Source organism: Python bivittatus, unplaced genomic scaffold (genome assembly GCF_059951505.1).
Source record: "Python bivittatus isolate LINGU-HERP-01145 unplaced genomic scaffold, Pbiv_v1 ctg000980_np1212, whole genome shotgun sequence".
NCBI lineage: Eukaryota > Metazoa > Chordata > Lepidosauria > Squamata > Pythonidae > Python > Python bivittatus.
This window is the reverse complement of record NW_028277125.1, coordinates 36,087,002-36,102,524: the sequence shown is the minus strand read 5'-3', so window position 1 is coordinate 36,102,524 and position 15,523 is coordinate 36,087,002. Positions and strand designations below refer to the sequence as shown.

General features: G+C 38.9%; 1 protein-coding gene across 5 annotated transcripts in view; it reads right to left on the bottom strand.

Moving 5' to 3' along the window:
- Positions 1–15,523, bottom strand: part of SNED1 (sushi, nidogen and EGF like domains 1) — a 72,021-nt gene that overhangs the window by 32,745 nt on the left and 23,753 nt on the right. For 4 of the 5 annotated variants that reach the window (XM_025166238.2, XM_088132621.1, XM_088132623.1 and 1 more), the window contains exons 2-11: positions 11,579–11,866; positions 10,938–11,078; positions 8,777–8,939; positions 6,547–6,672; positions 6,231–6,344; positions 5,556–5,669; positions 5,201–5,314; positions 4,905–5,021; positions 3,418–3,543; positions 1,609–1,713 (exon numbers count right to left, since the gene is read on the bottom strand). In XM_025166238.2, the coding sequence (XP_025022006.2) occupies positions 1,609–1,713; positions 3,418–3,543; positions 4,905–5,021; positions 5,201–5,314; positions 5,556–5,669; positions 6,231–6,344; positions 6,547–6,672; positions 8,777–8,939; positions 10,938–11,078; positions 11,579–11,866 (1,408 nt within the window). Of the gene's footprint in view, positions 1–1,608; positions 1,714–3,417; positions 3,544–4,904; positions 5,022–5,200; positions 5,315–5,555; positions 5,670–6,230; positions 6,345–6,546; positions 6,673–8,776; positions 8,940–10,937; positions 11,079–11,578; positions 11,867–15,523 lie in introns of those variants that run through there. The other variant, XM_088132624.1, reaches the window with a different exon arrangement.

Sequence of the window (15,523 nt, the reverse complement as noted above, 5' to 3'; positions counted from 1 at the left end):
AGATACAGATTCAGATCATTACTAGTGCCCAACAAAAATCTAGACTGTTAGCTTGGTTCTTGGTACTTTCAGCAATCGTATACCTGGAAGAAGCTCTGTAGGAATCAAAATGTTGGTTGGCCAGTTATATAAAAACAGTTTATCTGCCCATGTTCACAAAATGGAAATGTCAGTCATAATTTTAGGCAAAACAGCTAAGAAGCTGTGGCGAACAGCTGAGGTGGGATCAACATGAAGACATGTAAGATCATTAAAAAAAGCAAATAATAGAAATTAAATAGGCAACTAGTATACTAGCTCTCAGATCCTGTGCAGTCTTGTTGTTTGAGTGGTGAAGTATTGAAGAGCCATAGTCCCAATCCTAATTCATCAATGAAGAAAATTAGGTGACCTCGAACCAGGCCATCCATAGTCAAATCCACTATGGATATATGGATAAAATACAAGTGTGTATGCATGTTTCTGTGTAGAGAAATCATGCATGCTGTCTTGTATGCCATAGTAGGAAGTTAAGAATATAAATGTAATTAATCACAAAGATAATTTCAGGCCAATCTGAATGAATGAATATATATATATATATATATATAGAGAGAGAGAGAGAGAGAGAGAGAGAGAGAGAGAGAGAGGCGGGATAAAAAAAAATCAAATAATTATAATAACAATGAAGAAACAGTGGACCTCCTAGTTAGCTGCTGCAAGAAGATCACACAGACTGACTACAAACAACAGCATGACAAAGTAGCAACAATGGTGCACTGGAATAGCTGCAAGAAATAGCATTTGCCTGCAAGCAACAACTGGTGGGACCACAAAACAGATAAAGTGATAGAAAATGAAGAAGCTAAAGTGCTCTAGGACTTTAGAATCCAAACAGACAAGCAGCTACCACACAACACCCCAGGCTTAACAACTGTTGATAAGAAAGACAAAAAAGTCTGGATAGTGGACATTGCAATCCCTGGAGACAGCAGAATAGAAGAGAAAGAATTGGAGAAAATCACAAAATATAAAGACCTACAAATACTGTAGAAGTAGAACAACTATGGCAAAAGAAAGCAAAGATAGTACCAATAGTTATAGGTGCCATAGGTGCAATCCCAAAACATCTGGAACACCACTTGAACACCATGGGCATTGACAAAATCACCATCAGTCAATTGCAAAAGGCAGCTTTACTTGGAACAACTTATATCCTGCAATGATACCTTTAACACCATCGAACCATCAAACATCATCTGCCTATTCCAGGTCCTTTGGAAGAACTTGATAGGTGGATGAAAATGCCAAATCCAATCTAAACATTTGGTTGATTATGTGACCAACCATAATAATAAGATTGCATCATATTACACTGTAACAATTTCTAGAGAGATAATCTTTCACAGCAGAAAGAACCAAGTCTGGTGACATCTTAAAGACTCGCCAGTTGATTATCACCTAAGATTTCATGAGTCTGAGTTGATCCATAAAAAATTAGCACAAAAATAAATGGGTTACACTTTAAGATATCACAATATACTTTGCTATTTTATCACACATGCAGCAAGAATTTAAAGAAGATAATAACATAAATCATTTGCATAAATCAGAAAACCTTTCTCTTACCAAATTCACAGAGAAGCCCAAAATATCCAGGTGGGCAATGGCACATAGTAACATTTCCATCCAGACACTTTCCTCCATTTCGACACTCACAGTCTTCTGAGAGTTCTGCAAAAAGTCAAAGGAGGGAGAGGAAATGTTGAGCAAGGCTAATTAGACTCATCTGAGCTGGCAAATCTGAGACCTTCATTAATCTACATCCATTCAGTAACCAAAGCAGCATGGTTCACCCTGCTGTGAGGAAGGATCAGAATTAGGTTTGGCTACAAATGTTGTGGTGAAGAACTTTGACTTCCTTTTCTTGTAACATCAGTTATTTTCCTTAATTAATACCCAAGCAATGGCAAATTACAAGCCAGCTGTGCTCCCTGCTGAAGACATCACACTTCACCTATTAAATGCTCCCTTGTGGTGATATCTGTACTTGGTTCAACAACTCTAATGAGCCTTATTGCTTATTTTTTTAAGACAATATCTCAGACAGTATTCCTATTCTCTTCCTAGAGGATGGCATGAGCCAGTATTAACTGCCTGTAAGTTTAAGAGCGGGAAAAGCTTAATGGGGATAAATGGGGTGAACAGAAGATACAATGGGAGAATGATGGAAACTAATTCTCCAGAAACTGGAGGAAAAAATGGTCCGGGATAATATGCTTTAAGATTGCCTAGAAGTATTAGCATGTTAAAGCTTAACAACACATTGATGGGAGCTGATTCTGTTCTCAGTGTAGCAATGACAGGCAGCCATATGTGGTGCTGAAAGCCCGTGTATTTATATCACCCAGAGTTTCCTCCAACTGCACCACCAATTTTAATATTGCCATTACTGAAAATCAGTGATACAATTTCCTAACATTTTTAGGCAGAAATGCAGGAAGAAAAATATTTAAGGGTTAAAATAAACTTTACATTGTTAAATAAAAACCTCAAACTCCCCCAAATACAACATCAGTGAAAAGTTGCAGTCCTGCCTACAGACAGCCTTTCATCACTGTCCTGTCCCCTGTGCCAGGCCTGGCTACCAAAACTTGCTAGAATCCTTTAAATCAGTGTTTCTCAATCTGAGCAACTTTAAGACCTGTGGACTTCAATTCCCAGAATTCCTCAGCCAGCATGCTTCTGGGAATTGAAGTCCACAGGTCTTAAAGTCATTTGGATTGAGAAACACAGCTCTAACTGTTTGCAATACACTGAATGTACAGAGATCAGGCTTTCTTTTCGTTTTATGTTGTTCTCACATTTGGCTTTTAATTCTCATTCTGAAATGATTAATGCCACAAATCTGCAAATCTTTTGAAATAAACTGGACACGGGAAAAACATCACAAACCTCTTTATTCTGAAAATTGTGAGGATGGAGTTCAAGCAAGGAGGTATGATGGCCATGACATATACTTAAAATAGTAGTTACTGTGCCACATATCTAACTTTGAGGTGGCTTCACTATCTCCCATATCATCAGTACCACCACATGTAAAAGCCCACATCAATCCCATTTTTATTTTGCTAGTTATGTCAATGTTTTCCTTTGCAAATTCCTGATAGAATCTTATTGTTATTACTGATAAATCTAAAAGAACTCGGAATTTAATGTGGTTGGAGAAGATGTTAGTAGTAATTCTTCCACAGAGCTAAAACCAGTTCAGACAGAATCACTTTGGAAAAGAAAACAAATGAAAAATCATTTGTTCTCTATGAACTGCTCAACTGGACTGCAGTTCCCCATACCCAATTTGGAAATAAATGTATACATGCATGAAGTTCAAGGAGGACATAAACATTTTTGTTTAACGGGTTTGACTCCAAAACTTACTATCTCTGCAATCAGTGCCTGTGTATCCCTCTGCACATTCACACATATAACCTTGACTGCTTTCAAGGCATGTGCCCTCATTCTGGCATGGATTGGAGCTACAGGCATTAGACATTCTGGGGCCACCTAGAAAACATCAGTGAAGATTTATGACAATAAAAACTAATACAAACTAAAAAAATAATAAAATAATAAAAGTAAAAAATAGAAGGCATATAAAATAAAAAAAAGAAAAAAGAAGGAAAAATAGGAAAGAAAGAAAAAATAAGGATACAGTAAATTAAAAAGAAAAGAAATATATAAAGAAGTGACTTCCCCCTTCATCACAATAAGTACAAACAATTTTAGTAACTTATCAAAGTAACCTTTATATAACCTTATATATAAAGGTTTTATATACATAACCTTTAGTAACCTTGATCAAATAAACCAACTTTATATTCCTTCCTTTTACTTCTAACAATATTGATCTTTAGTCCCTTCAAACAATGTAGAACTTGAGTTTTTTCATTTTTTCTACTCACCGGTTCTTCATTCCGCCATGGTCATCAGCTCCACTTTTTGCAGAGTGTCTTCAGTTTGCCATTTCTTCTCTGGAAATGACCTTTTTAGTTGTCATAACCAGATCATAGAGCTCAGCCACTCATTATGGTTTAATTGTTCTGTTTTAAATATTTTGCCCTTTTATATATTCTATTGATTGATGGTGTTTTAATAGTTTTGTAGGTAAATGCTCACTAGTTTAATGTTGATTGGAATTATATCTTTTTAAGATTTTAAGAGCTGAAATAAGAAATTTATAGTCTGGATGCCAGCATTCTTTACTACCAGCCAAGGTGGCAAAGACCGCTGGTAGCTCAGTAACTTCTGGAGGATGACAGGTTTCTCATTCCTGATAAAAATTCTTTTTAAAATGATCAAATAACATATGCCTAATTATACAAGTTCAAAGAGGACTAAGAACATCAGGAGTGATATACAGTAAGCATACATAGGGAGACTCCTCCCAAAAACACACTTCCATATGGCAATGAGGTCTTGAAATAGCTCACCTTGTACTGATGTCATTTAAGGCTACTTCAATGCTTCATTAAAAACTAGAAGCTGGAGGTAAGGGCAATGAATTCTTTTATGTAAGGTTTAAGTAAAATGACTAGTTCAGTCTAAGCATGGATCCAGGCAAGCACATCTGGAGTGGGATTAACCACTGCTGATAGTCACTTAGCCCCAGTCAACTTGGCCCTCTGGTCAAAACAAGCTCCCTATCCTTGAGCTGTAATGTTTAATGAATAAGCAGGAGAAGTTGAATGATGGAACACAATTGTCAATACCCAAAACTAAAGTAAAAAGAAGCTGAACAACTTGAATGTCAAACACAACCAGTTATTAGATTAAATAAATTAGTAGAAAGCTTTCTGCATGAGCAGGATGTGCAGGGCCACAGTTGAACTACACATTTTTTCCCTTTTGGAGACAAATATATTCACCATATTGGCAGTTGTTCCCATAGTAGCCTGGTGAGCATGTGCAGACATAGCGCCCTGGGCGGATATAGTTGCACATCTGCCGGTTCCTGCAGCTCCTGCCCTCACAGGCTGAAGGATCTAGAATGAAGAAGAGGAGGGAGCCTCAGCACAGCTCAATGCAGCTGAACAATTGAATGTAACACATACAAGGATGGGTCTAAGCTGAGGGACTGAAAGAATCAAAGAAATAAAAAGAACAAGAGAGACTGGCTTTGCAGGAAGAAGGATACCACCACCCAGGTATGAAATCAGGGCACCTATTTCACAGCGCTGTCCAGTAAACGGTGTTGCACAGACACAAGTAAAGTTGTTCACAAGGTCCATACATTGCCCACCATTCAGACATGGGCTCGACTCACATTCATTTATTTCTGCAGAGAAAAGAAAGAGAACAAAGATATTAAGTATGAAAAGAGATTGCAATCTTCATTATGTATAAAACTATACTGCACAAGCACTATAAGAGCTGTTATTCATAAATAGGGAATTAATTGATTAAATAAATGGAAATACTTGTTCACATAGCATAGAAATAAACAATGCAATTGCCATCAGAAGAACAGCGGATTAAAAGCAGATTACATTAACTACATGTGCTTATTTTTAGCTCACCTATTTCACATTCTTCTCCAGTATAACCTGGCTGGCAAAGGCAGACAGCCGTTCTGTTTGCTATCTGGCACTCCCCACCATTCTGGCATTCTTTGGTTTCACACGGAGACTCCTCTATTACATTTCAGCAAAAGAAAGGAAAATTAAATTAGGACATTAAGATATTGCTGTTCTGTTGACAAAACCATATAAGCTATAGAATCTCGCAGCTTCTGAATATGTACACAGACCAGCTGTTGAAGTTAGCATTGTTCCTTGTTTAATGGAACTTAAGTAGATTGTAATGAGAAATTATATGGAAGGGAAATATGGGAAGTTCCAAAGTAGTTGTGCCCAACTGCCTTATCTGGGGCACATGTTTCCATTTCATCTCTTTGGTCATCCTAGCTGGGAATTCTGAGAAGTGAAATCCAACACCTCTGGAGATACCATGTTGGTAAAGCATATTCTTTCCTAAAATTAAAATAATTGCAATAAAGAAGTTCTGGTACAACTCTGTCTTTATATGTGTTAACCTGCTTTTCTGTTCAAGCAAGCACTCAAGGCAGCTAAAAAAATTTAAAACACAATACAAAAAATTAAATGCTAAATACTATTAATATTAAAATCATAATCACACTTTCTGCTTAGATTTGCTATTGGATTTTGTCTTTGCTCTTACACAATATTTCTCACCAATTTCACATGTAGCTCCTTTAAATCCTGGTGGACACCAACAGCTGAAACTGTTGATGCCACTGATACAAGATGCTTTATTACGACATGGATTGGAAGCACACTCATCCACATCTGGAAGAGAAAATGAGAGATGTTATGGATTAGGATATGCTCAGATACTCAATTCCCCTTTCCTCAGGGGAGAAAAAAGTCATCTATAGAATGCCATGTGGAATAAACCAAACAGCTGTGTGGGGTCTAATTCATTACTGTAGTGGTACAGTTGAATGCAGCTCCTCCATACAATTGTGCATGACAGATGAACAAGACTCACCAATTTGGCATTGTTTTCCAGTGAAGCCAGCGAGACAAGAGCAAGTGTATGAAGGATTCCCTGTGATGCAGTCTTCAATACATTTTCCTCCATTCAAGCAAGGGCGAAGCGTCAAACACACTGAAGCTGCGTGAAGGAATAAACCCACTATTCAGTAGCTGGTAGCATGGTCAGAGAGCTGTTAGATGGTGCGTCAACAAGAGCACCAGTCACTCCTAGTAAGATGGGCAGTGACCAAATTTGAAATATAAATAAATAAATAAAATCCAACTTCCTTTGTCCTTGTGGTTTATTCTCTATAATTAACTCAGATGGCCAATGTAACAGAAGTGTCACATTTGTTTTAAAACCACACAATGTAACTTACTTCATCCACATATAAATTGGATTGGAATTTACAATAAATAGACATATTATTTAAAAATTAGTTTAAATACAGAACGTTGGTTGCTACTGCTGCCCCTCCCCCGGTTGTCCATGTCAGTACTTTTATGATCTGTCTAGGACTTATACAATCTTTTTGAAAATCAAGATTATGAAATTAATATCCTTGATATATCAATGTTCAGTCTTTTATAAAGTTAAAATTTAATAATAATCTTATTAAATCATTTTTACAGGAAAATAATTTTGATCAGTTCTATAATCTTCATGCTTCTACCTGGCATCTCTTTGCCTTTTGTTATATTGCAATTCTTTTATGACAATCCCAAGAGTTAAGAACTGCATCAATACCAACAAAATTCTATTACCAAAGAATTTTGCCATTAAGAATTATGTCTTCAAGGAAAAAAGAGAGGCAGGGAAAATCAGCTATTGAATCTATAGAATTTCTAAGTTTGGAAGCTGGGGGGGGGGACGGGGGAGAAGAAAGAACAATAGCCTAGAGAGCTCCAGAGAAGAATATACCCCAGGATGTCTAGATAAATTTAAATTATGAAGAGTCAGAAGAGAATTCTTAAGGAGCCAAAGATTGGGTAAAGTCTAAATGCATGTTATTTGAAAATCATGCAGACAATGCAAAACTGATGGCCACAGATGGCTGAGAAGTTTCAATTTTTTGAACAAACCCACAGCATTACAGAAGAATAAGACCTGGTGGATAGCTCTTAGTGATGGTCTTAGCCAATCCCTGGGGGAGGTTTAATTTTACTTCCCATATGGATTTGCAAACACATTTACTAGTGACCTCAGAGCCCCACATATTAAAAGTTTGCAATTAAACCTGGGATGCAATCTAATACATCCATTTGGTACCCTCCTGGGGCACTGGGACTGCAATTTCCATAATTCCAGCTATCTGGGAAAGCTAGTTAAGCTTGCTGGATTATCTGGGAGCTGCAGTCATATCAGATTTGGGACATCAGACTGGGGAAAACTGGTATACATTTGGGACTGAGTCCCACCAAATGTGATTGAATTAACTTAAGAAAACATTATGGACTTATACTTGTAATCTATATATGAAATTAATTTACAGTTTAAGAGTCTTAAGTCTTTTTCTAAACACTAATAGCTTTGGGATGTAATGACTAATGAGAAGACTTGGGTTCTAATTACCATGAAGCTCACTAGGTAATTTGGGGCCAATGCTATCTCTCAGTACAGCAGAAGAAGAAAGCACTATAGATGCCACTTTTAGCTCATGGTTGAGATGAATGTCATGATACGAAGTGTAACAAATAGAGTATTGACTAAGAAGAAACTAGCTTCCCCCTACCTCCCAAATAATTCATTGTTAAAATGAATCGTCTAGGATTAGCTTTGAGTACAGTAAAGGGACAAATGAGTTTGTTCTATCTCACTGCGCCTTTTATGGGGAAACGTGGAATCATCTTAATTTCAGGGTCTTCTTCTTTTCATATACTTCCTGCTTTTCTCAGACATATTCTGTTTATGTCTTATTTTCACTTGTTTCATTCTCAGAAATAATTAAAGAGTTCTTAACCAACCAGAACAGATCTACAGCCACCAAGGGATTCAGTCTGAGTAGCATACCATAACCCCAAAATTTATAACTTGCATCAGTGCATCCCATATCTTGCTCACCATATTTAGTATATTGCATTCATGTAGCAACTCAGCAAAGTATTCAGAGGTTCACGTGCCACCCACAAATTGCTCCTATTGCATGGCTGCTGCCTTTCATAGAACTAGAATTTTCACAGGGACAAAGAGAAGGGCTGGAAGAATTGGTTTCATTAAATAAACCTAACTGCTGTCCTCTTACTTGTGTTGTTGCAGCCCCCCACTTGCACCTGGGCATCATCGATTCTGAATACCCAGCGCCCGGGGATACCCACATTTGTCGTCATCTCCACGTCGACAATGTCATCAGTGCGGGATCCGGGGATGTTAAAATACCGTTTTCCATCACCGGCATTGAAACCTGCCTAGGAAGACAAGGGCAGAGACTGAAACCTCTTGCTGGGGAAAGCAGGGCAGCTGTGGGGAAATGCAAGGGACTTCTCTCTTCCACCATGCCCAGTGCCCTGCAGAGGAATGGACTGCAAGAACATAAGAAAGGGAAGCATCCAATTTCCCTGAATGTTGCTTCATGTTTGTGCTTCCCATCTAAATAGCTTTTGTTCTGCATAGGAGACATTAGTGACCTCAGCAATACAACTCCTCTGATCCCTCAATGGAGATAACAGTTTGCTCTTCTAGAAGTTTTCCTCTGACAGATTCCTTCCAAGAAGTAGTCATGTGATTTCAGTGGAAGATCACATGTTGTGTATATGGAGGATTCCCTGAATCTACAGATTGGGCTGGGAAGGGCTCTGGTCTGGAATCCTGAAACGTGATTGCCAGCATTAACAAAACTCAGCAAGATGGACCAATGATCTCACTTGATATATGGCAGCTTCATTTGTTCCTAGGTTAACTTCAGTTTCTGGATGTCTTAAACATTCAATTCCCAGGGCTAGATTCTGATGAAACATGTTACATGAACTTAGATGTTCTTGGTCTTGTCAGTGGCTAGATGGGAGACCCCATGGAAACCCAGTATATATCACTTTGATTTCCACAAGGAAAAAGGGGATATAAGTGTAATAAATATAGCCAGAAAGTAGCTTTTTGAGTCTCCTTGTAAGCCAGGAGCCTAGACTCCTGGGAGAAGAATTCTCTCCCGGCAGTCATACAGGCATCAGTCCATAAATGACTAAAACTGCTCACAATTAGCAAACATTTTTGTGGGCCACTAACATTTGGAGGCTTACTTACAAGGATATATTGAGGCAAGCATTTCTTCTCTAGGGCAACCATTTATTTGGACCACAGTTCCAGCTGCTTCAGGATAGACCAGTAGAAAATCAGCAGCCTATAGCCTAGAAGCCATCCCCTACTGTTTTGAATGTCATCTGTGATTAAAGACTTTGGCTACAACACATGCTAAACTGTCAAGCACTAAAGGGAAAAAAGGAGGCGGGAGGAAAAGAGGGAGTTCAGATGGTCTACTTATTGTAACTCTTCTCCCAAATGGCTTTTGGCACCATAAGGCCCCAGCAATCCCCACACATCCATGACTCACCAGCTGGAAAGCACACAAAACACTGAGCCTATTTTCATCCCCATTCATCTATACAGGGTGAATCCAAGAGAATCTTGGACTCTCTTGCTGCTTTCCACAAAATGAGCACAGCTCTGCTAGCTCAAGCCAAGCAGCAGCCTCTGCCATGCTGAGCTGCGAGGTGCTTGTGCCGAGCCACTCCATCGTCTTGTGAGTTACAGCAGCAAGTTCTCGCAAATTTGGTCAAAAGCCAGGGGCTGGTGAAAAACTTTTCAACTTCCTCTCTCTCCCTCTTTGGCTGAGCCAGGGCAGGGTGTTCCTAAAGCACTGTACAGTATCCAAAGCATGTGGTTACTGCTCTGTTTACAATCATAAAAGTCTACACTCCTGAATTTCTGGGACTGAAAATGGATTAATTTCCTTTACACCTGCAATTTCCTGCTTACTGGAGACAACTCAGATGAGTGCCAGCAGCTGGCCAAGCATAGATCAATTAATGGTAAATCCACACATCTGAACAGCCACCCATTAAAAGAAAGAAAGCAACACATCAGGATGAAATATAAATGCCAAGGGAAAGCTGTGCTTGCTGCAGTCATTGCTGGATGGCTCTTTTAAAAAGTTGGTGGCTAATGAAGGGAAGGAACTCAGAAGCACTGGCCAAAGTAAAGAGCTGCAGTTTCCTACAATAAAGGTCCTATATAGTCTTAGCTCTGAAGGGATGGGAAAAAAATAGGTTTATTATTTAAGAAGTTGGGGCTGAGGATTATCTTGGTATTTCACGGTCATATCAGATCATCATCATCATCCTCAGCTGCCTCCAAGAATGTATGGCATGTATTAGAAAGAAGACTTGCTTGAATATGATCATGTAGTCTACCTGGGCTGCTATGCCTCCCAGGCCTGCTAAATTTCCTCCGCTGCTGGCATGCATGCCAGTGGTCCAGGTGATTGACTCATAGTTGAAGATAGTGAAGGAAAGCAGGCCATCAGTGATGAGGACTATCTGGAAGGTATTTACCTACAAGAAAAAAACCATACACAGAGAGTACTAAGGAAGTCAGCAATGTCCAGAAAGTTGCAGCATTGGTTAATACCAGAGTAAAACCTTCTCAGGAAGGTCTCAATCAACACTTCTTGAGCCCATATGAGTCCTGAAGAGCTGCTTGGTAACAAGGGAGGCAGATGTCTAGATGCACTTTTAAGCAGTGATTCATGGAAAGGATATTGAACCTTTTTATTGTTTTGCTGCCTTGTGTGCCCCAATTCCTATTTTTTTAGAATGGTTTAATTTGTTTTTTTTTTCCCCTTTCTTTCATAAATGGAATGAGTCTTGTATTTTATTCTCTGATCTCTTACCGTAGGAAAGGTAGAATGCAGATGTCTGAAATAAAGATTACTCTACTGATAAGTCAACAATTTACTACACAAGCTTAATCACGGTCATATACATTCTGGGGGAAAAATACCCCCTTCTTATGCTTATTACCCATCAATCAATATTTTGGTCCTGATACTTACTGGAGAAAACAAGTTTCCTCCAAAGAAGGTGACCTTGTTCCAAGTTGCTATGAATACCCATTGGGCTGAGAACTCTGGGAATTCTGGGAAATACTGTGAGATATCCTTAGTGGCTCTCTCCAAAACAGCTTGGTCTGTGGTTTCCCGGTAATACACTTGCCCCGAACGCCGGTTATCGACATCAGCCCAGAATGCGGCAACAACACGCCGGTCATTGGAGATGGGGAAAGCCACGGGAGTGAACTGAGATACCTCTTTCAAAAAGGAGATGATTCCATTGTTGTTTACCTAGACAGAAAAAACAGAAGTTAGACATGGTAAAGAATAAAATAGTCTCAGCCATCAGAGACTAGGCATAAAACAAACTCCCTTCCTTACATGACCTTCCACCAGGAAAGACAGCAGAAACCACATAAAATTCCAGGAGGGATGTACACTGCAATACAAGTTTCAATACTTGTTATAGAAACCATGTCTTGAAATTAGGTATGTGCTCCTCCTGTCATACCTTTGAAACACAAGCATGCCATTCTCCAAGCTTTTAGACCAAAAAAAAAAAAAAAAGAAGTGCCTACAAATAGCCAAAGATCTGTTTCTGTCTTCAGAGATTCCTCTTACCACACTCCACTTGCTCACTGCATAATAGGGCTGGAAAGCCATCGCCTGAGGATCTAAGAAGGCAGGCAGAACAAACCATGCCCTGTTCTCCTGCCGGAGATGGGCCAAAGGAAGGAGGAACAGCTGAGAAAACTGCAGCAGCCAGTGATCTGAATAAACAAGGTGCAGTTCATTTGGGCCAGTCTCACCTTCAAATGCACTCAAACTTTGCATTTCCTCCATGATTTAAAGAGGCAGAAAAGTATATTTTGAAGGTCCACAGAGACAAACAGCATTTTTTGAGGACAGGTGAGACTTTTCAGTCAAACAGCATCGCTGGGGGGAACACACAAGCAGACCCATGAAATCAAGAGGCAAACCACATCACCCGTTTAGAAGCTAACCCCTTACGACCAGAGAGGCTTCTGTTTTGACACTCTTTCATTTCTTACTATTCTACATAGTTTCATCCCACTGATACATATTGATGCTTGTTGTTGATTATTAACTCAATTTATAGCAATAGCAATTTCAGCAATAGAAAAAGAAGTAAAGGAGTTATATTATGGCATTGTACCAATATCACAAATATGATTCCTATGTAAAGGAATTAAAATCACTCTTTCAGAAAATCACATCATAAACCCTCAATGGAAGACACACTAATGAAGTGAATTCTAGTCTATCTTATGCCATCATAAAGTTTTACAAAATGTTATGTTTTTCCTCTACAAAAAACACACATGTACAGAAATAGCATATTAGGGAGAAGACTGAGATGCTATCATATTCCCTAGTCTTCAGCAGGCAGAGAGCTGCTGATATAGAGAAGCATTCAGGTCTACAGAAGTAAGTGGTACAGTCTATACTATGTTATTTTCCAGGATTCATAGGCTGGCTCATATTATATGGATTTTGCTCATGTCCCAATTATCTGACTACCATAATTGTGCTGAAAAGAGTTCTTCCAACATAAATGAAGCTTCCTGTTCTTCATCCCTTCCGTGCTATATGACTTCCTACATCAAGCAGAGCAGAAGCAATTTTTCTTCCACCAACTAAGAACCTCATGCTTTTGGAGAGAATTTTTTGGAGGCCATATACAAACAGAATAAAACCTTGATTCTTTGGATCTCCATTCAGTGGACTTTGGATACAACGGATGAAAATTCATGTCAGACTTCACTTCCAAACAATGGGGAAAGTCCAGTGTGTCCAAGGAAGTCCAGGTAGCTGATATACTGAATGTCATTTGAATTAAATTACCTTAGTTGTCTAATTATATCAATGACTTTTATGTCATTTGTGTCAATCTACATCATCTGCAAAACTGATACACATGATGACAATTACATAATTATACAAATGATATAAATCTGGTTGCAATGGATGTTCACATATAACAGAAACAATCCCCTTCTCCACAAATGGCCCATTAAACTGGAGTTTTATTATATACATTCAACCTCCATTGTGAGAATGAGAGTCTGGTAGGCAGGAAGATGCACACACAAGCTTGAAGGCCCAACCACAGAGTATGTTAAGTAGAACATTTTTAATCTAGCAGCGCTAGATAATATTCTCTGTTGTTAGACCTCTAAGCCTGTAGGAGCAGCTGCCAGCTTGCCTCTGTCTTGTGCAACTTCGGGCAGTGGTTAATACAGTAATCTATATGAAATGCTGGTTAGGTACTTAGGGATGAAAAAATAAGACCAAGGACTTCCTATGTCTGATCTAAAGTTATCTCCCTAATGCATCATACTTAGCTTTAATAGCATGACTGTAATCGGTCACATGGGACTTGTGGAAAATTGAATGGAGTTCTACCTTACAGCAAAGGCTGGAGAGGGTACCTTTTGAATTTCAGATATTTACTGTGGTCAAGTTTACAGTATTACTAGTTTGGATTTGCTTTTGGTACTGTCTCGCATATTGCTGTTTTGGTTAAAGATGTGGTAATTCAAGCATATCATTGTATATGTTTGTTGTATTTCTAATCAAGCAATGAAGACGCATTAACAATGACAAGGATATCTGTACGAGGCAAAAGCAAGGTGTTATTCAGTGAACACCAATGTCTTACATGCTAACATTTTGCAAGTAATGCCTTTATAGGATAAAGCAGCCTGAGTTAGGCCATTGCCCCCCAGGAAGCCCCCTCTGACTTGGTGACTCTTTCATGTTCCATGCGTACACAAAGATCACTCAATTCTCTGGAATGAGAAGAAACCACAAAACCTCTGAACTCTAGCCTGTGCATAAAATAGCAGGAAAAATTCTGCTGGGGAAAAAAGCTGAGCCTTTGTGCATAGAAGGAATGTGGTCTGAGATGCAGGTGTGACATTTGTTGGGGGAGGAGGTTGTTTCACTCTGGTAAGCAAACTCAGAAGTCAAAAAATGCTTTGTGTATGTGCAGAGTGACCAGTCATGGGCTTGGAATCTCAGTAGAGCCTGAGAATCACATCATTGTGGGATTGAACAGGGCAAAGTAAAGGTAGGATCCAATGCCTGTGTAGATGCAAAACAGATGAAAGACATAGATTAACCGCATAATATTAGGAGTGTATGTCTTTTACTTTGGAAGATATAGGGCTCAAACAGAGAATTCATGTAATTAACAGAAGCAGTTAGAGTCAGTTGCAGTCTTCACATGATCATCTATTACAGCTATCAACCTATTAGAAAAAAACTTTCTCAGTTAAACAAGTTTTAAACAATTAAACATGATTAAACTTGAATAAAGGCATGGTACTTTTCAGTTGTGTTCAGGGATTTGAGCTCTCAGAATTCCCTGAAGCATTGTCAAAGAGCTTCTTGGTTGGGAATTACAATCTCAGCATTTTAGCAAGGCACCAGACTGATGAAAAGCCGGGTGAAATAACCAGCTCTGAAGCAAGAAACATTGTTTTTAGTCACTGCATATGTAGACTTGTGAACATCACATTTATATGAGAGAAAAGAAGTTACGCACCTATTAAAGATAATGCTTGCTGTGTTTATAATTACTTTAAAACATCAAATGTACAGGTAGTCCTCACTTAACAATCACAATAGGGACAGGAAAATTTGTCGTTAAGTGGGGTGGTTGTTAAGTGAGGCATCACTTGACCGCACCTGATTTTATGACATTTTTTGCAGAGGTTGTGAAGTGAATCGTTCAGTTCCCATTGATTTTGCTTGCCGGAAGTCAGCTGGGAAGGTCACAAATGGCAATCACGTGACCCTGGTACACTGCAACCGTCGTAAGTGCAAGCTGGTTACCAAGTGCCCAGATCACAATCATGTGACTGCAGGAGTGCTTCAATGGTCTTAAGTGCAAGTACCAGTCATAAGTAGCTTTTTTCAGCA